The sequence below is a fragment of the Ranitomeya imitator genome, chromosome 10, assembly GCF_032444005.1.
Source record: "Ranitomeya imitator isolate aRanImi1 chromosome 10, aRanImi1.pri, whole genome shotgun sequence".
Classification (NCBI taxonomy): Eukaryota; Metazoa; Chordata; class Amphibia; order Anura; family Dendrobatidae; genus Ranitomeya; species Ranitomeya imitator.
In genome coordinates, this window is record NC_091291.1 from 10,594,198 (window position 1) to 10,614,839 (window position 20,642).

At 39.8% G+C, this 20,642-nt stretch overlaps 2 protein-coding genes and 1 long non-coding RNA gene across 4 annotated transcripts in view; 1 reads left to right on the forward strand and 2 right to left on the reverse strand.

The window, feature by feature from the left end:
• Positions 1 to 2,067: 2,067 nt before the first annotated feature.
• On the reverse strand, positions 2,068 to 4,898 carry LOC138651089 (alpha-tectorin-like). Its single transcript, XM_069741073.1, has 3 exons — positions 4,747 to 4,898; positions 4,388 to 4,429; positions 2,068 to 3,947 (listed from the first exon to the last, which is right to left on the reverse strand). Exons 1-3 carry the CDS (start codon positions 4,784 to 4,786, stop codon positions 3,607 to 3,609), a joined length of 423 nt encoding a protein of 140 aa, XP_069597174.1. The 5' UTR covers positions 4,787 to 4,898; the 3' UTR covers positions 2,068 to 3,606.
• A 3,666-nt stretch (positions 4,899 to 8,564) lies between these two features.
• LOC138650839 (sushi, nidogen and EGF-like domain-containing protein 1) overlaps positions 8,565 to 20,642 on the forward strand; it is a 62,998-nt gene continuing 50,920 nt past the window's right edge. The window contains exon 1 of one of the 2 annotated variants that reach the window (XM_069740683.1): positions 8,565 to 8,637. Coding sequence is in view for 1 of the 2 variants with exons in the window: in XM_069740681.1 (XP_069596782.1) it covers positions 16,094 to 16,133 (40 nt within the window). In the remaining variant the exon portion in view is untranslated. Of the gene's footprint in view, positions 8,638 to 16,035; positions 16,134 to 20,642 lie in introns of those variants that run through there. The other variant, XM_069740681.1, reaches the window with a different exon arrangement.
• LOC138650840 (uncharacterized) lies at positions 15,992 to 19,783 on the reverse strand. Its single transcript, XR_011315404.1, has 4 exons — positions 19,689 to 19,783; positions 16,743 to 16,765; positions 16,267 to 16,341; positions 15,992 to 16,126 (listed from the first exon to the last, which is right to left on the reverse strand). It is a non-coding gene; the product is annotated as an uncharacterized lncRNA (long non-coding RNA).

Below are 20,642 nucleotides of genomic sequence, written 5' to 3' on the forward strand. Positions count from 1 at the left end.
TTTATTATGAAAAGTATATAAGTATTAAAATTAAAAGTATTCAATTTTCATCAACTAAATTATTTCGTTTAATGATTTTTTTTTACCACTGCATTAGTTTTATTTTTCCATTTTGACTTTAAATGTTGTCATGTGTTTTCTATTGTATCTGATTGCATTTTTGTATTTTTTACTCTCAAGTACTTCCCATCATTATGAGTTCCTTAGATTATTCTTAAAAAAATATATTTTTTTCTTAATTCAAGAATTTGCAATACTTTATTATATTTTAATCTAAATTTTTCTTTTTGTTTTTGCTTTTGTCAGAATAAACTTTTGCTAACATGATACCCTTCCAATAAATAATATTAGATGCTTCATGGTGTTCACCCAAATTTTCATTCATAAAAAAATTATTTTATTTGTCAATGCTTCAGTGCCCCTTTTTAGGCTTTAAAAAAAAAAAGTTTTGCTATAAAGTCAATCCAAGCCTAGGAATATTGACTTAAAAATTCCTTTATGAAAGATGTATGGATCGCCCCCAGACACAGGGCCACGAGTTCTCGGTACCGGGCCTCTCTGGTTCGGTTCTGGGGCTGTCACGGTGGCAAGACCTGGTTCGCGACCCTGCTAAGGGGCGTCCAATGAAAGTAGTGGAACAGTCTGTCAGGGATTCGTGACGCCACCTGTGGTACTCGGTCAGGGTGACCGACGGTGCTGTGGGGTCCGCTGGGGTGATGAAATGGCAAATGGATGCTATACCTTCCCACAGGTGAAGTGTGTTCCCAGGGCTTCCCAGTAGGGTAGATGGTGATGGTGTAAGGCGCAGTCAATAATGAGGACACAAGGTTGCAGTCTCTTTACCTCTTTACTGAAGAGTAGACTTCAGGATCCTCAGTCCATAGTACGTTTAACAGGGCTATCAGAGACCGGCCGGTCCGATGGGCACATCCAGAGTTTCCTTTGCAGATGGAAATCGTTGCCCACCAATAGCGCCTGTGTGTTGTAGTCCTACCCTGCTGAGCATTCGGGATAGTCCTCACAACTGCTGTTCTCGTTCGTTCGTTCTCTACAGCTCTCTCTCTCTCTCATTCTCTTTAGTTCCAGATGTTACTAGTTTCTCGTCCCCCAGTATGTTTTGGCTAGGACGCACCCGTATGACGGGAAGGCTTGGAGGTCTTCCGGGACCCTAGAGACGCCCCTCTCCCAATGTTGCCCCCTATGTCTTCTTAGGAAATCTAAGGTAGACAGCCAACCTATAATTAACTGTCTGGCGGAGTTTGAAGTAAGGCCTGAAGTCAGTTACTCCTACGGTGTTCCGGCCACCGACTACGCGCCTCAGTAAGATGTTGCCTCTGTCTCTCTCGGCACGACTCTTACTGGCTCTCCTTTGTGCTTGATCTCGTTTACACTGTTCCACAATATCCTTCCCTTCATGTCTCTCTCCTGGATACCGCCGCAGGTGTGCAGGTGCGGTTCCGTTACGTTCTGTTCTGTTCGCTAGGCACCTGCCAGGTTCCCACGCCTGACAGGGACCCCCCCTGTGCCTTCTCCCTGCAACACCCCCTGCCACGGGATGTTGCCTGAATCCAACCCAGTCAGCTTCTGACTAACTTCCTCCCCAGCCCCTAGTTTTACCAGTGTGAGGAGTGGCCCAATAAATAAAGCCTTTTTCTCCCCCTAGTGGCCGGAGTGTGAAGTGTAATGTGTTCTGGTGATACCTGGTCAGGAGAACTCTTTAGTGCCATCAGACGTACCGCCACTCCCCTTAGTGGCAGAGTGCAATACTGCAACGACCAGGTCTCTGGGGCACTGCATGTACATAAAACTTTTTTTTGAGACTTGCCTGGAAAAAGGAAGGACCTTGTCTTGTCGTGGTTCTGTTGCTCACAATTTATGGATGCAGGGATATATAAATAGATATATTACTCATCCATAAATTGTGCCAACAGTTCCTACAAGAGGATTGATAATTGTAGACGTTTCACTTCCCCTTGAACAATATTAGTCTTCTCTATCAGTGGGATTTGAGCCACTAGAATCTGGACATTTCCTTCATCGTGAACCCAATAATAACCACATCTTCACCACATTTCATAGATACTTTTTATTGTTATTACATAGATTGGAACCAGAATAATTCTGGATTATAAGACGAAATCACAGAAATAAGTGACAGAATCTTTAACATACTGAATATTACAGGGATCGTTCTTAGAGTTACAGAGTTGATGATAAACCAGAACTCGAAAACATCGTAAAAACATTATCTTCTTTTATTTATTCAACATCACACAAGACGAACAAGATAAACCGGAATCTTTGAGTTTATATTGTCTATTATGTCTCATGTTGGATATATAAAGAAGATACTGATATTATGACGTCCTCAAGTGCAGGTTTATCATTAACACTGCAAACATTTACCCTGGAACCCCAGCCCGCACCTTGCCCCAAGGCTGCTTAATGGATGGTTCGGGATTACATACATAGGAGGGTTGAGGTGATTAATTGCTTTCATCCTATGCTTCTTCTAAAATGCCTAATCTGGAAACGGGGAAGATATTGTATCAGTAGACCATCCAGAAAGATCACCGACTCTGTAGGCAATATTCATGTCAACTCCATCCAAACTTGTCCAAATATTCTTTTCTGATTCACTCTGTCCTAGACGAGTGGCAGAAAGAGGGGCTTATATAGAAAGTCATTACCCATTGTCTTGACCAGGTTTTTTAGGGTCTATTCTACTTGATCTTCTAGGGTCCATTCTATTTGGTCTTCTATGATCTATTCTACTTGGTTGTCTAGGTTCTATTTTACTTGGTGTTTGAGGGTCTATTCTACTTTGTCTTCTAGGGTCTATTCTACTTGGTCTTCCAGAGTCTATTCTACTTGGTCTTTGAGGGTCAATTCTATTTGGTCTTTTAGGGTCTATTCTACTTGGTCTTCTAGGATCTATTCTATAAGGTCTTCCAGAGTCTATTCTACTTGGTCTTTGAGGGTCAATTCTATTTGGTCTTTTAGGGTCTATTCTACTTGGTCTTCTAGGATCTATTCTATAAGGTCTTCCAGAGTCTATTCTACTTGGTCTTTGAGGGTCAATTCTATTTGGTCTTCTAGGGTCTTTGTACTTGGTCGTCTAGGGTCTGTTCTACTTGGTCTTTGAGGGTCTATTCTATTTGGTCTTTTAGGGTCTATTCTACTTGGTCTTCTAGGGTCCATTGTATTTGATCTTCTATGATCTATTCTACTTGGTCATCTAGGGTCTATTTTACTTGGTGTTTGAGGGTCTATTCTACTTGGTCATCTAGGGTCTATTTTATTTGGTTTTCTAGGGTCTATTCTAATTGGTCTTCTAGGGTCTATTCTAATTGGTCCTCTAGGGTCTATTGTATTTGGTCTTCTAGGGTCTATTCTACTTGGTCTTTGAGGGTCTATTCTACTTGATGGCTCTTTTACAAATACCAATTTTAATTCTCACATATGTGATAATATACAGATACATGCTGAAGCTACTAACAAATGAAAGAATCTAACATTTCATGGCAATAATCAACAAGGGACTGAACGTTTATGGCCACCGCGTGGACCAGCACTGTAGACCTATAAAGCAGCTGTGACAAATTCTTAGGGAATGGGACAATCTTCTATCTTCACACACTTAAAATTGGAAAATATATAGCCGTCATCACAGACACATGAAGGAACGTTGCTGCAGGTGTCAGGGTTATGTCCTTCTTCACAGTTTGGTTGGCAGGTGGATGCGTAGGGCTCATAGTGCATGTTAGCTGGACATTTTCCTTCGCAATCTTCGGGCTTGACGCAGCCTGCATTGGATGGGATAAGGCCATCATCACATCTACAGCCATAATATTGATGGTAGGTACAGAGTTTCCCCGGGTAGTTAGGGCTGTTACAGGTTGTATCACATCCAGTAATGAGTCCATAATGTGTGTTTAGAGGACAAACTAGAACCGAAGAAGATAAAAATCTCACGTTAAGGAATTGTTACCGACCACAAAGTCCACTTTAGTCAATTACAATTTTTGTCTGACATTTTTGGCCCGAACACTACAGGGTGAATATTGGGATCTTCCCAAGTTCCAACAAATAACTACAGCTTGTTGGGTCTCCCATGTGATTAGAGTTCATCTCACATGATCAGTAAATTTACGGAATGTGTCAATCAAGCTGTCAATCAAGCTGTCAATCAAGCTTTACAATTATTATTATCCGCAGCAAATCGTCGTGTGTAAACTACAGAGGAGCTGCCGAGAACAATGACAGTTCCTGTGCATGGAAGGATCTTATTAATGATCATTCTGTGCACAAAGAATTCTGGTCTGTCTGTGTAAACAGGTGTCAATCAGCAGTCGTTCAACAGCCAACAATTGTAAGTTCTGCTCACCTATTTTCTTTATACTGGAACAGTCGGTCTGCCACTGTAACACTGTGACGAGATTAAAGAGCTTTTATTATGATGATTATTTTGCAACTATTATTTTTATCTGTGTTATTATTCAGGGATCAGATAAAGGTAAGAGAAGGTTTCATCCTTCATATCAAATGTATCAGGACATGAAGAAAACACACAAAAAAACATAACAGCAAGTATATAGTACTGCAAAATAGAACATGTTGAAATGCTGTTATCAGAGATGTATCAAACACAAAGAAAATAATAGATTGTATCAAGAATCATAGATGTTCCGAAAATGTCTAAAAGTATTAAACAATAATAAAGTACAGATGTGAAATAAGACTCACCAGCCATCAAGAAGACAACGGAAAGTGTCAGGAAGCCCATGTCTTCTGTAGATTGGAGACTTCAAGTGACTTGTTATAATATAACGATTCTGGGAAGGTCGTCTATGTACCGACTGTAGGACGGAGTTCTCCGCTGTGCCATTTATAGGACCCAGATCCGTAATATTTGCATGCATCATTACATATCTGTCCATTGCTACATTGTGCAATATGTTCTCAAATGAAGCAATAATAAAACGTGACGCAACAAGGAAGGATGAGATGTCTCATAATTAATAATTATACCTTCTTTTATACAAAAGGGCTCAGATTCTTACAGCTACAAAACAGATGTCCAACTTTAGTCTTAAAGGGAATGTGTCATAAAATATGTATTTTTGCTTAAGTCAGCTTTTTGTTTTTGTAAGAAAGTCGTCCTTACTGAGAGCTGGAAGAGCCGGGAAAAATATGTAGACAATCCTCTTATCAAGCTGAGACTGAAGTTTATTCAGAGATTTCGCAGCAGAACAGTGAACACATGGAAAGTCAGTGAGACAAAGCATGCAGGCACGAACAGGAGCCCAGAAAGACAAAGTAACGCTGGGACATCTGGCAACGGTTTGGCGGTAGCCTGGTCATGGTGGCAGAATGGCAATGTTATGGCCCCAAACAACGTTAACAGGGGCTTTTTATACATGATACAGACAAAGAAAGCACATTGCGGTAAAAGGGCGTATACATGATAACATCATACTGCGGATTAAAACATATATTCAAGGACAAAGCAATGGTTAAATGTAATGACTTTGAGGCTCTTTTCCCCAAACTCCATTAGAATTCGTAAATCTCCATGATCCTTTTAGCTACTGTCATTAATTACATCAAGTCTATTTTCCAATATCACTATGACAAATGCACTTATTTATTACCATATGTTACCCTTTATCTGATCCAATTAACCCGTGTGTATGGCAGCTATACCTGCTATTGGCTATGATTTCATCTTGTGTCCTCAATCTGTGTAGGACTTTCAGAAGAACATCCTATTAGCTTTTTATAAGTAAAAGTCAGTTTGTTTCTTACTAAGCAATAGATGGCTGCTAGAGTCAACATGGCTGCTCAGAATGTGAGGACTTCTCATTCTCTTATAGTTTTAAATACATATGTTATTTAAATGTTTAATTTTTTTTTCCATATTACAGTAAAATCTTGCCATTTTCACACAGTTTGATGGGGCTGTTTTAGACTCCATCCTCCTGTTTCAGCAAATACACATGTACATTAGCAGCAATGAACAGAATAAGACCCCTTTGCATTGAAGCACCTAATGAGCGTGTGCAAAGGTTATTGTGAAAATTTCAATAATACCCAATTTTGCTGTTATTATAGATTAATTGTGGGGTAAAAAAACATTGCCAAAAGGTTTTATACAACATAAACTTGAGTTATTCGATGGGTCATTTTCTGATTAAACACTAACTTTAAAGACCCTGAACAGTTCGTCTGCTTTGTTGTATGCTATGATTTCTGATACATTTTATGAGAGCCTATGATAGTCACAAATCCCCAATAATCAGTTGCTGCCTCTCTAACTTTACTATACTTTTCACTGCATCTATGGATTTCCAGCTTAGCTTATACGTAAAGATGAGGAATTCTTTCAATGCGAATCAAATGTGTGTAAAATGTATAGAAATTTGCCGTAGTTGGCAAATTAGAACAATAAGTTACCATCACCTTTTAACGTATTTCCAAAAAATTGTAGCAGCCTGAGAAAGGTCACATGACCTCAGGCATGGATGAGCTTGTGACTACCAAATCACGTGGAATAGCACGGCCAATCAGGAAAGACTATCATGATCTGTATAAAAGCAGAAGCAGGAAGTGCAGCAGCCAATTTGTGGCGAATCTGGATAGTGAGAAAACGTCACAGGTCGAAGTTTACCCATAGAGATGTGGAGAGAAAGTTATAAAATACTGAAGAAACTGTACAGATAGTGCGTGATAGCTCAGCAAAGCCTTGGTTTTGGGGCGTTTCTGTAAGGACAGTGGGCACCTCCTGTAGTTTTGGAGTCTTGTAACCAGTCGTCTTGTTCTGATACGGTTTTATGGGTTAGGTGGGGTTTTTTTGTGTGTTAGTTGTTTTAATATTAATGTACTGTTCTATTATTTCCACATACTAGCATACATCACGCAAATAAGAGCATTCATCCATGGCTACTAGAACTCCGGATGGGGAATGAAAGCCTCCTTTTGGACTTTTTCATCAAGAGAATCCGTTATCAAGCATCTTGGAAAATTACGAATACAGATGAAATCACGTAGTAAACATCATTAACATGGTCCATTGTCCGTATATTTCACTGCACTTGGTCTTTATATAGATGTTCAATTTTAATTTATGTTGTATTAGAACATATTATGGTATACTTTTGCACCTCACATTAAGTCCAGATTATGATATTGGAGTCATAAAATGCAAGTTTGAACATATAGTCTCACATATATCAGTGCACACATCATATCATAATTTTAACATTATTATTAGTTTTTCACGTCATAATTCCTTGGGGGTTACGGGGGGTGGTGCGCATGCCCTGCGTGGTGGGGGGGGTGGATCTTCCTGCTGGTGGCACGGGTCGGGCTCTTGTCCTCCCCCACTGAGTTGGGTCAGGTCATGGGTCATGCCATAGCCGCTGGTGTGTGGATCCCCAACCTCGGACTCCGTAGGGCATGCGCCAATGGAACCCATCTGTGCCCAATTTATAGGTTCACTAGTCACCTAAGGTGATATTGACCCTGTGTTCCGGGCCATAAACATTGTATAATTATTATATGGCACAGAGTTACCTCACACTCATATAATCCCACTATTATTCACATATGTCACACAGCCACGGACCATATAGTTATATACAGATGCATCTCTTTTTTTGTGCTCCGATAGCGATTATCTAGGGGACAAGCTCTGTTATAGCATAGCCATTATGGTATACACTTAGTCAAATACTTATATTTCTTTTTATTTTTGTATTTTTCAATTTTTATTATTTTTTGTTTATTATTTCTGTATTCCAGCAATATAACTCTATATGGTATATGGAATTAGCATATGCCTGGGGTAATGTACTCGTAGATAGCATACAAGCGGCAAGTTGTTACCTAGGCAATATAGCTTTAATATAGTGTAAAATAATCTTTCATTATTGAGTGGTGGGCTATGCGTATTGAAGCATGGCAAGATGTCCTTACAATTAATACATCGCCCCTTATTTGCCACGCTTCGCTATTGCTTATTAGAGTGCAGCTTCCTTTGTTTTCCCTGACCTGGGAGTTGTGTGATGTATGTTGCTAAGCAACGTCTGTTTGAGTCCGTGATCATTATCATACGGCATTCTACTCGGCGGCACAGGATGTAGGTCATCTCCAACAGGCAAATTAGTTTTTTGACTAATAGAGCACCTTTTGTATACACAGTGGCTGTCGATCAGCGCTGTACTGTGGGAACGTAGTACAGTTTCCCCTTTTCCGCTGACTTCCGCAGTTGCGCAGTGACATATATTATGTTGCTAAGCAACACTTGTGTCTGACCAAATCACTATGCGATATACATGGTTTTTTACCTCGGTCACAACAAAGAGTGTTGTGCGGTGACAAGACATATGCTTGTCGGTAGTTACAGCACAACATTATACTTAGAAGTAGGAATATCTGCTGCAGATACGGAGGTCATACACCGGAAGTGGGGAGTAATTTTCAGTACGGGAATAGCTATTGGATGTTAGTAGTAAGGCAGTGATTGGCTAGAGGTGGATGTAAATAGACCCAACTTACCCTCCACTGTACACGCCCCCGGATGAAGATACTATCGAAACGCGCGTAGGGGTTTTCCATTGCGTGTGCTTCAGCAAGGTGAATATGCTTTTACATTTTATACTTACCATCGTAACATTCTAACTGAGTATGTGCAGGACTATTAAGGTGACCACTAAGGGACCTTCCAGTGAGGTTGAGCCAAAAAAACAGTCGATTTACTTTACCTTTATATATATTAGCACTTCCATAGTGGATTTTGGCCGCCAAATTCTGGCATACAAATAAGCACATTGGCACTTTAGTGATTTTTAAGGCAGCCACCTTGCAGTAATAGTAACTTAGAGCCTACATAGCATTGTCATATAATAATTGACTTAAAATAAGGTATTCAACCAAAGAGAAATATGCATGTCAGGTATTATTATTAAGCACATGTCAATTGTTGTTCTTTTGGATTGGAGGTACATGTACAAATTGTCATATTTTATATGTTTTTTTATAAAGTTGTTTCTTATGGATCAATAAAAATTTATATTTTTGAACTAAAACATTCTGGGCCCTGAATAACATTCTTGGGGGCCTTTTGGGTGATAACAAAGAAAATAATAGATTGTATCAAGAATCATAGATGTTCCGAAAATGTCTAAAAGTATTAAACAATAATAAAGTACAGATGTGAAATAAGACTCACCAGCCATCAAGAAGACAACGGAAAGTGTCAGGAAGCCCATGTCTTCTGTAGATTGGAGACTTCAAGTGACTTGTTATAATATAACGATTCTGGGAAGGTCGTCTATGTACCGACTGTAGGACGGAGTTCTCCGCTGTGCCATTTATAGGACCCAGATCCGTAATATTTGCATGCATCATTACATATCTGTCCATTGCTACATTGTGCAATATGTTCTCAAATGAAGCAATAATAAAACGTGACGCAACAAGGAAGGATGAGATGTCTCATAATTAATAATTATACCTTCTTTTATACAAAAGGGCTCAGATTCTTACAGCTACAAAACAGATGTCCAACTTTAGTCTTAAAGGGAATGTGTCATAAAATATGTATTTTTGCTTAAGTCAGCTTTTTGTTTTTGTAAGAAAGTCGTCCTTACTGAGAGCTGGAAGAGCCGGGAAAAATATGTAGACAATCCTCTTATCAAGCTGAGACTGAAGTTTATTCAGAGATTTCGCAGCAGAACAGTGAACACATGGAAAGTCAGTGAGACAAAGCATGCAGGCACGAACAGGAGCCCAGAAAGACAAAGTAACGCTGGGACATCTGGCAACGGTTTGGCGGTAGCCTGGTCATGGTGGCAGAATGGCAATGTTATGGCCCCAAACAACGTTAACAGGGGCTTTTTATACATGATACAGACAAAGAAAGCACATTGCGGTAAAAGGGCGTATACATGATAACATCATACTGCGGATTAAAACATATATTCAAGGACAAAGCAATGGTTAAATGTAATGACTTTGAGGCTCTTTTCCCCAAACTCCATTAGAATTCGTAAATCTCCATGATCCTTTTAGCTACTGTCATTAATTACATCAAGTCTATTTTCCAATATCACTATGACAAATGCACTTATTTATTACCATATGTTACCCTTTATCTGATCCAATTAACCCGTGTGTATGGCAGCTATACCTGCTATTGGCTATGATTTCATCTTGTGTCCTCAATCTGTGTAGGACTTTCAGAAGAACATCCTATTAGCTTTTTATAAGTAAAAGTCAGTTTGTTTCTTACTAAGCAATAGATGGCTGCTAGAGTCAACATGGCTGCTCAGAATGTGAGGACTTCTCATTCTCTTATAGTTTTAAATACATATGTTATTTAAATGTTTAATTTTTTTTTCCATATTACAGTAAAATCTTGCCATTTTCACACAGTTTGATGGGGCTGTTTTAGACTCCATCCTCCTGTTTCAGCAAATACACATGTACATTAGCAGCAATGAACAGAATAAGACCCCTTTGCATTGAAGCACCTAATGAGCGTGTGCAAAGGTTATTGTGAAAATTTCAATAATACCCAATTTTGCTGTTATTATAGATTAATTGTGGGGTAAAAAAACATTGCCAAAAGGTTTTATACAACATAAACTTGAGTTATTCGATGGGTCATTTTCTGATTAAACGCTAACTTTAAAGACCCTGAACAGTTCGTCTGCTTTGTTGTATGCTATGATTTCTGATACATTTTATGAGAGCCTATGATAGTCACAAATCCCCAATAATCAGTTGCTGCCTCTCTAACTTTACTATACTTTTCACTGCATCTATGGATTTCCAGCTTAGCTTATACGTAAAGATGAGGAATTCTTTCAATGCGAATCAAATGTGTGTAAAATGTATAGAAATTTGCCGTAGTTGGCAAATTAGAACAATAAGTTACCATCACCTTTTAACGTATTTCCAAAAAATTGTAGCAGCCTGAGAAAGGTCACATGACCTCAGGCATGGATGAGCTTGTGACTACCAAATCACGTGGAATAGCACGGCCAATCAGGAAAGACTATCATGATCTGTATAAAAGCAGAAGCAGGAAGTGCAGCAGCCAATTTGTGGCGAATCTGGATAGTGAGAAAACGTCACAGGTCGAAGTTTACCCATAGAGATGTGGAGAGAAAGTTATAAAATACTGAAGAAACTGTACAGATAGTGCGTGATAGCTCAGCAGTGAGAAAGATAAGAGCATCGTCTCCTAGCAGCGAGGGACAGCAATAATTTAGCGCGGCGGTATGACCACGATGCTGGCCGATCCAAATTGCCCACATTCATAAGTGCTCGGATCCTTGGAGATCAGGAAGCTGGGTAGCAGTGCGCTACTGAAGGAAAAAAGATGACATCAAGACTTTAATGGATTGTGCAACCTTGACTTTGCCTTGCTTCACACTATCCTTCTTTGAGGAAGAGCCTCAGGGCTTTCAGAGCTGGAAATCTAATTGCTTATTGTGAATGATTTATATACTGTAGGTCACAGTTATTTCTACTTGGAATTACGTGATCACATGCAAATTCAGTGAGTACAACAAATAAGTGTACGGAAAGGGCATCCGACCACGAAGAACTGGAGAAGCAAGTCCGTGAGTCATTCTACCATCGAGCCATCTGTGTGATCCGGGGTGACACATGTTTATGTTATATTTCATCCCAAACTGTTCTGCGCCAAAAAAAATCAAATCCATGTAGTTATTATTGTAGTACTGGACGCTGACATTCATCATGGTTGATCCCATCTTCTCTGTCCAGCTCATTGACCTCTCTACCAATATCATCAACTTCTTCCAATATTTTTCTCCTGCCCCGACATCCTCCATGATTGAGTATTGTGTCTCACTGTTGTCTAGTTCCAATATTCACCTCCAGAACTGTCTCACCCCAACTGTCTCACCCCAACTATCTCACTCCAACTGTCTCACCCCAACTGTCTCACCCAATAGTCACTGGATTCTACAAATCCTATTGTTATGCCCTAGACAGTACTTCTACCATCGCTTGCTGGTCCCTGCTCGTGCTCCTCCGATCATTGGATTCCAGCATGTTCCAAAAGTATCATAACACCTATTGACCTATTGTGAAAGGTTGATCCTGTGCTATCTACTGTATATAGAGATGTTATCAGTCATTGTACAGGAGGAGGAGGTGAGCTGTGACATCAGCTATTGTGAGTGGTGGATCCTGTGTTATCTACTGTATATAGAGGTGTTATCAGTCATTGTAACAGGAGGAGGGGGAGGTGAGCTGTGACATCACCTATTGTGAATGTTGGATCCTGTGTTATCTACTGTATATAGAGGTGTTCTCAGTCATTGTACAGGAGAAGGAGGAGGTGAGCTGTGACATCACCTAGTGTGATTGGTGGATCCTGTGTAATCTACTGTATATAGAGGTGTTATCAGTCTTTGTAAAGGAGGAGGAGGTGAGCTGTGACATCACCTATTGTGAATGTTGGATCCTGTGTTTTCTACTGTATATAGAGGTGTTCTCAGTCATTGTACAGGAGGAGGGGGAGGTGAGCTGTGACATCACCTATTGTGAATGTTGGATCCTGTGTTATCTACTGTATATAGAGGTGTTCTCAGTCATTGTACAGGAGAAGGAGGAGGTGAGCTGTGACATCACCTATTGTGAATGGTGGATCCTGTGTTATCTACTGTATATAGAGGTGCTATCAGTCATTGTACAGGAGGAGGAGGTGAGCTGTGACATCTCCTATTGAGAATAGTGGATCCTGTGTTATCTACTGTATATAGAGGTGGTATCAGCCATTGTACAGGAGGAGGAGGTGAGCTGTGACATCATCTATTGTGAATGGTGGATCCTGTGTTATCTACTGTATATAGAGGTGTTATCAGTCATTGTACAGGAGGAGGAGGTGAGCTGTGATATCACATATTGTGATTGGTGGATCCTGTGTTATCTACTGTATATAGTGGTGTTATCAGTAATTGCACAGGAGGAGGTGAGCTGTGATATCACATATTGTGATTGGTGGATCCTGTGTTATCTACTGTATATAGAGGTGTTATCAGTCATTGTACAGGAGGCGGAGGTGAGCTGTGACATCACCTATTGTGAATGGTGGATCCTGTGTTATCTACTGTATATAGAGGTGTTATCAGTCATTGTACATGAGGTGGAGGTGAGCTGTGACATCACATATTGTAAATGGTGGATCCTGTGTTGTCTACTGTATAGAGAGGTGTTATCAGTCATTGTACAGGAGGAGGGAGTAAGCTGTGACATCACCTATTGTGAATGGTGGATCCTGTGTTATCTACTGTATATAGAGGTGCTATCAGTCATTGCACAGGAGGAGGAGGTGAGCTGTGACAACATCTATTGTGAATGGTGGATCCTGTGTTATCTACTGTATATAGAGGTGTTTTCAGTCATTGTACAGGAGGAGGAGGAGGTGAGCTGTGACATCACCTATTGTGAATGGTGGATCCTGTGTTATCTACTGTATATAGAGGTGTTATCAGTCATTGTACAGGAGGAGGAGGTGATCTGTGACATCACCTATTGTGAATGGTGGATCCTGTGTTATCTACTGTATATAGAGGTGTTATCAGTCATTAGACAGGAAGGAGGAGGTGAGCTGTGACATCACCTATTATGAATGGTGGATCCTGTGTTATCTACTGTATATAGAGGTGTTATTAGCCATTGTACAGGAGGAGGTGAGCTGTGACATCACCTATTGTGAATGGTGGATCCTGTGTTATCTACTGTATATAGAGGTGGTATCAGTCATTGTACAGGAGGAGGAGGTGAGCTGTGACATCACCTATTGTGAATGGTGGATCCTGTGTTATGTACTGTATATGGAGGTGTTATCAGTCATTGTACAGGAGGAGGAGGTGAGCTGTGCCTTCATATATTGCGTATGTTGGATCCTGTGCTATCTACTGTGTATATCAATTGGTGAAAGATTTTTAAAAAAAACATAGACAAACACTTTAAAAATGTATATATGCTTTAAATGCAAAGCTGAATTAAGCAGTTTTCTTTTTCTTTCTACCTGATCTCCAAATCTTTTATGTTTCATGCTTTTCCCCCATTACTTGTTCTTCCAGAAACTTCCAGTTGCCACCATGACCATTATGAATTGTAGGAACCAAATAATCAGTAACACATCTGTTGTTTACCTTAACTGAACAATAAAACAATAAATCAATAAATCAATGCAGTGTCCATCATGGGGACCACTTCAAAGAGACCTAAGAACTTCCACTGAATGCTCAGCCTCTTGTGTTCACTTTGTCAGTGACTTTTTAAATGTTGACTTTTGATTTGATCGTTTTTGTTTATTGTATAAAAAATATTTTAGATCTTATTTTAAAGTGGTAGGTCATGGGTGAGGACAGAAAAACACAGAATCACAAAAGGACAAATGAGTCCATAGTAAGCAAGCATGAGCCATCAGTAATATATGTCACCGTTGTTCCAATTCAAATGTCAAAAAAATCATAAGCATTTAAAGTTCTGATATCATTATGCCATAATGCCACCAGATGACGGTAAAGCGCAGAAAGAGCAATTAAATAGTATGTTTAAAAACTCTGAGCGGAGACAAATGTGAGCATGTTTACAAAGGTAAGTATGAACATGCTAATGGAAGAATGGTTAACAGGAGCGAAAGTAATTTCATAGCTTACCTATGTGCGGGATTGTCCTGATGTGAGTCTGCAGCCCCGACGCGCGTTTTGTGTTGGCTTCCTCAGGTGCCTATGTGGAGTCATGTATAATATGTGTGTACATATATATATTTATATATATATACACCCGTTCACCCGTGTATGTACTGTATTTGAATTCACAACCATAGTATCAGTGCATGCACAGTGGCGCCCCGGCTGCCGGCCAAGTCACATCTGGCCAATAGCGGTGACAGCATGGGTTAGGGAAAATATTACCCAAGGCTGCCGCCCATGTGGATACCGTCTGAGACACGGGCGGAGTGAGACTACATCGCACACGCTCAGGTGGTGGCAGCCATTTTTCTTAAGGGAGAAACTCAGGGCAATCATGTGTATGTATTAAATAATTGAAAAATGCCAGCGTGAAAGTGGATAATGTGAAGTGAAGGAATGGGAACAAGCAAACAGAAAAGGTGGAGGGAGGGGAGAAAGTAAAAATAAGAAAAATTCCTTGTACGTATTCGAAATTCTTGTAACGTGAGTCCCACATAACTGAAGTTACAAGTACGCATGGCCAGATACACCACGTGACTGGTGCTGCAAGAAATGTAATGGCGATTTTTCATTTTTTTTTAGTGCCATTTTTTTATCTATGAACAACTGACTTTGAGGCTACTTAGGCAACGATTAAGCCAACGCGCGTCGGGGCCGAGATTACTTTCACTCCTGTTAACCATTGTTCATACTTACCTTTCTAAACCTACACACATTTTTCTCCTCTCAGAGATTTTGAGCATACTATTTCATTCCTCTTTCCGCACTTTAATGCCACCTGGCGGCATTAGGCCATAATGATATCATCACTATAGATGATTGTGATTTTTTTTAAAAATTGGAATTGGAACAATGGCGATCTACTGTATATTACTGATATCTAATGCTTATTTACTATGGACTAATTTTATATGTCCAATTGACACTATTTTTTTTTATATCCAATAAACTTGATATGCTTTTATCTAATTATTGAACATGACTGATATTTAATTATAAGTTGGGGATTAATTACTCCATTATTTTGTAGGATACAGTAGATCATTCATGTTGCTATTTCCCATGGAATCTTCAATAAGCTATGGTTAGAATTCCACCGGATGAGGAAAACGAGGTGACTCTGCTAACTCCACCCTCTAGAAATGAATTCCAAACATAAATTGCAGGTGTATCAAGTTTTTATGTATTTATTTTTTTTAGAATAGTGCTTTAATGGTCGCAGTGACCCATCTAATAAGCGTATTGATCATTTTAAATGTATCCAAATGTTGACTTATTTTTTCCAAAGGATCTTGGCTTCTTCGAATCTCACTTCTCTGCATGGTTACTGCTTCATCCAGCAATGAATGTATTTTCCATTGTTGCCAAACGAGCACAACCTAAAAGGTACAATATATTTAATTAGATGGATATACGGTTTAAAAATTGTATTTCATTCTTCACCAGTGTAAAAATTGGGGGTTTGGAGCTCAGAATAAACAAAATGAAACTGTGACCCCCAATAGAGATCTTAACTTACCAATCCAAAAATGAGAAATAGATGCCAGTAGTTACCCAAAAAGTTCATAACATCGCGATACCATCTTATCAGCATCTAAAAGAAATATAAATGTTTTATTTTCATTCTCTATTTTATTTTGTTCGCACAGAAAATACGATTAGAAAAATGTCACATGTGATGGCCGCCATATTGGATGTGATCGTCGAGGACTGTTGTTTTGTAAATGGGGGTTGTCCACTTTGGACTTTCACATTAAATTTCTTAAAAGTTTATATTGAAACAACGCAATACCCGGTGTCCGGTCCTACAGATTAATCTCATTCACTTCGATAATATATTAATTATAGTTCATTTACATAAAATCTGAGTATGGCCAGCAGTGTCAAAACATTGAAAAGTCCGTTATCTGTCCCTGCTTGTATATAACTGTGTAGCTATAAGTTTTAGCATAGTCAGTACTATAACACCATAAATAAAATAGTCACATGACTTACTTCCATTGAAGAATGTGAAAATCCTAAAATGCAGAAAATAAGAGAAAACAATTAAAATTAACATATATACTAGATACATACAGTGCCGCGTGGATTTGTAATTTTCTCGGTTCCACCACTCATCTATTCTGGGTAATTACAGGGCTATTTAGCTCTCTGACAACTGTTGCGACGTTTGCCAGTTGTAGCTTTGCTTTAGTGATGTTTGAGTTAGATCCTGATCTCCATTGATGATCTTGACTTACCCCTGTGTCTTGATCTACTACCTCCCTGGTACTCCGGCCTCGGACTGTTTCCTGACTACACGTTTGTCTTTTCCCTTTGACTATAATGAGCCCTTTTGGGGTTCTGACCCCGGACCTCTTGACTGTCCTGCCTCAGGGTAAGTCTGTGAGCAGTGACTAGCATCACATAAGTTTTGCTGTGTATATATATTTCTAAAGGTGCTATTAACATGAAATTCTCACCAGATGTCAGTAACAACACATCCAATCCACACAGTTAAAAAAAATCAAACCATAGATGTCCATAAACTAAGTTATGTGAAGTAATGAGAAATGACACAGGGGAAAAGTATTGAACATGTTTACTGAAATTTATTTAACACTGTGCACAAAAGCTTTTGTTGGTGATGATGAAGCGTCAAGATGAATGAAGCCAAAATCACACCTCAGCAATGCCTGCGACTAGTTTCTCCATACAGGAGGCATCTTAAAGCTTCATCACCAACAAAGGCTTTTGTACGAAGTGTCAAGTAAATTTCAGTATATTCCAGTAATACTTATTTCACTCGCTACATAAGTTTATACACTGTATATATACTACTCAGCATTGAAATGACATAGGTTGAGGAATTATGGAGATGATACTGATCTGCAAATGATGAAAGAAAGGAAAACAAATGTTAAAGACATCTTGATTTATTCAGTCTGGAGACTGAGTCACGTGCAGAAATCCTGGCACTTACAGCTATCACTGAGGTTATTGATGGTCATCTGAAGAAGGTTCTGCCGCTGAATGCACTTAGGCAAATCATCAAGATCCATTGCTGGCAGCTCCTGTGAAAGCACAGACCAATGACATGTCCGATGTCCTTGATGGAGACAAGTCTTGAGACACTGAAGACATGGAAGCACATTTAGGCCACACAAGCTGCTCACAGTAGCACCACCATGTGGTTTGGCTTTGTCATGTTTAAAAATGCCTAGTGGGCCACTATCATGCTCCCTTAGGAAGATTTCTTCATTTGCATAACCCACTTGGCTTTCCGACTAATCTCCAGCTTTCATTGCATCCAAGAGAAAGGCCAGACTCATCAAGGAAGAGAGTTGACTTCCATTCCAGCCTCCATTGCCATCATTCTCTACACCATGATAGCTTTTTAGAGCAGTAGTGTGAGGACAATGGAGCATCTGTAGCTGGATGTCCAGCTCGTAGCCCAATGTCGTGCAAACACCTTATGATGGTTTACACTGTTTGATGCCTTAGGCTTTGTACGTGATGCCCAATTTCACTTGCAGTACAGAATGGATCACTAGCTGCCATTCTTCAGATATGATAAGGCCATATGGGCAACGTCATGAAGAGGCCATCGTGAGAGAACATTGCACCGGTCCTACTCCTGAGGTTATGGGATGGATTGGCCTAATGTACGGTAGCCAGACACCTCTATTGTTCATCCCAAGTGCACTAACATCTTGGTGTTTCATTGGTTTGGTGGTCAAAGCAAAGGTGTGGCCATTTCTCCATAGTGTCCAAGAAGCTGTTTTTCAGCACAACAACATCAGGTCGCATGTTTCTCAAACTACTGTGATCCACCAGCTTGGTCTAAATGTGCTCCCATGGCTGCAGCATCTCCAGACTTGCTTCCCATTGATCCATTGACCACAATCCAGACATCATTGGTCAGTGATTGCACAGGAGCTGCCAGCAGAGGATCTTGATGATTTGCCCAAGTGCAGTCAGTGGTAGAACATTCCTGAGACGACCATTAATAACCTCACTGATACCAGTCGAGGCATTAAGAGCGGAGTTTTCTGCATGTGGAGCTCATGCTCAATACTGCCAGTCATTAACTAATATGTAAGCAAGCCACCAAACTGCCGACCATTGGCCAGAGAAATCGAACATGCCCCATCAGAAGATAAGACTATGCCCAAGGGTTTTGGAAACAGCTCCCCCCACCCATTATAATAAATATTAAGCTGATTGTTGTTCGTATAACCTGAGGGGACTGCAACTGGCAGAACTGAGGGACTATTGGTTGCAAGAAGTATCGATGGTCTCGGTTTTGTTGGCAGCACATTGGGGGCATGTATCACGGCACTACGGGGGGGTTCTATGAGATCATTGTAAGACTGCCACTACTGAGGGGCTTTGAGTTACTGTCATTATTAGAGATACTATGTGTCTTGCATTATTAACGAGAGCTTCGTATTTCTGGCACTACGTGGAGGCACTGTGTTACTGATAATTCTGCTGGACTTTGAGTAGCTAGAACCTAATGGGGTACTCTGTGACTGGTACTACCAAATCACTTTGGGCTCTAGGGCTCTGCGTTTGCTTCCCAATCATCCTGCAAGCTGGCGGCGAGGAAACTAGGACCCTATATGCCCATCAATATATGCCCATCAATATTGGCAGGGTCCATTGGCATCATCATGTGTGGCAGCTCATAATTCCGTTACTGGTGCATAAATAAGTGTGGGATCACAAGGGGCCGCATCACCCCATTGTACTTTTATATATCATTGTCCCCCTTACATGTAAGGCTCGGGACTTGGATACTGTACACAAGACTCTGCTGGAGTCATTGATGGAATTTGCCACTTTTTCGGCACTCCCTTCTGCAACAATTTTACAACGCTGTCAAAAAAAGGAACAATAAACTAGAAGTATACAATAAATGTAACAGTTCAGATAGATAGATTTCACCTCGTTTCTTACCTGCAGTACGAATGTCAGAGCCTTTTCTACTACGTAAACTAAGTGGCTTCTTTTACTTTCTTCAATACAAATACACACACCAGGAAGACGTTAAACTTTCACGCTGCATAATGTAGTCCGGGATGAAACTGTTTATCTAAATGATCCTTATATAAATGAAGACACACCTATATAAATACATTCTAGACAGCAGGTCGCCAGTCTCGTACGCTAAGAAGCTACAAAAACCTTCCGATCACTTGATATTCTCAAGTCATATCCTTTACATTTCGATGGTACATAACATTTTTTAAAAAAGTGTTGAAAAATCTTTCTGGATTCAATTAGCAATCCATCAAGTATTAGGTGCTTTGTGTTACATTTTGATGGTATATAACACTCCAAAAAAACATTTAAAAAAATGTTTCTGGATTTAATTTGTTATCCATAGTGTATTACATGCTTTGTGTTACGTTTCGATAGTATGACACTCAACCGAAATGTAACACTAACCATGATCCTGTATGGATGACTAATTGAATCCAGCAAAAACTTTTTGAACTTTTTTATTTTTAGATTTATGTACCACTGTGATGTAACAATAACCACGTTACTGTATAGATGACTAATTGAATGCCCAACACAATTTGGAACATATTTTTGGCATTTTATATACCATCATAATGTAGCACTAAGCAAATTACCCTGTATGGATGAAATATGGTCATTTTTTCACCCCTCAAAAAAGAATGTGGTCACGCGCAGCAGCTATATATTTGTAATCGTCTAATGTATCTCTGTATACAGGGAGCTCCCCCTAGTGGTGGCTGCAGACAGGATCTTATCATGTATCTCTGTATACAGGGAGCTCCCTCTAGTGGTGGCTGCAGACAGGATCTTATAATGTATCTCTGTATACAGGGAGCTCCCCCTAGTGGTGACTGCAGACAGGATCTTATAATGTGTCTCTGTATA

Coding starts and splice junctions, on each gene's coding strand:
- LOC138651089 (XM_069741073.1), bottom strand. CDS start 4,786: ATGGGCTTCCTGACACTTTCCGTTGTCTTCTTGATGGCTG. Junction 4,430..4,746: donor CGTTGTCTTCTTGATGGCTG/GTGAGTCTTATT, acceptor ATCTCGTCACAG/TGTTACAGTGGCAGACCGAC. Junction 3,948..4,387: donor TTCCAGTATAAAGAAAATAG/GTGAGCAGAACT, acceptor CTTCGGTTCTAG/TTTGTCCTCTAAACACACAT.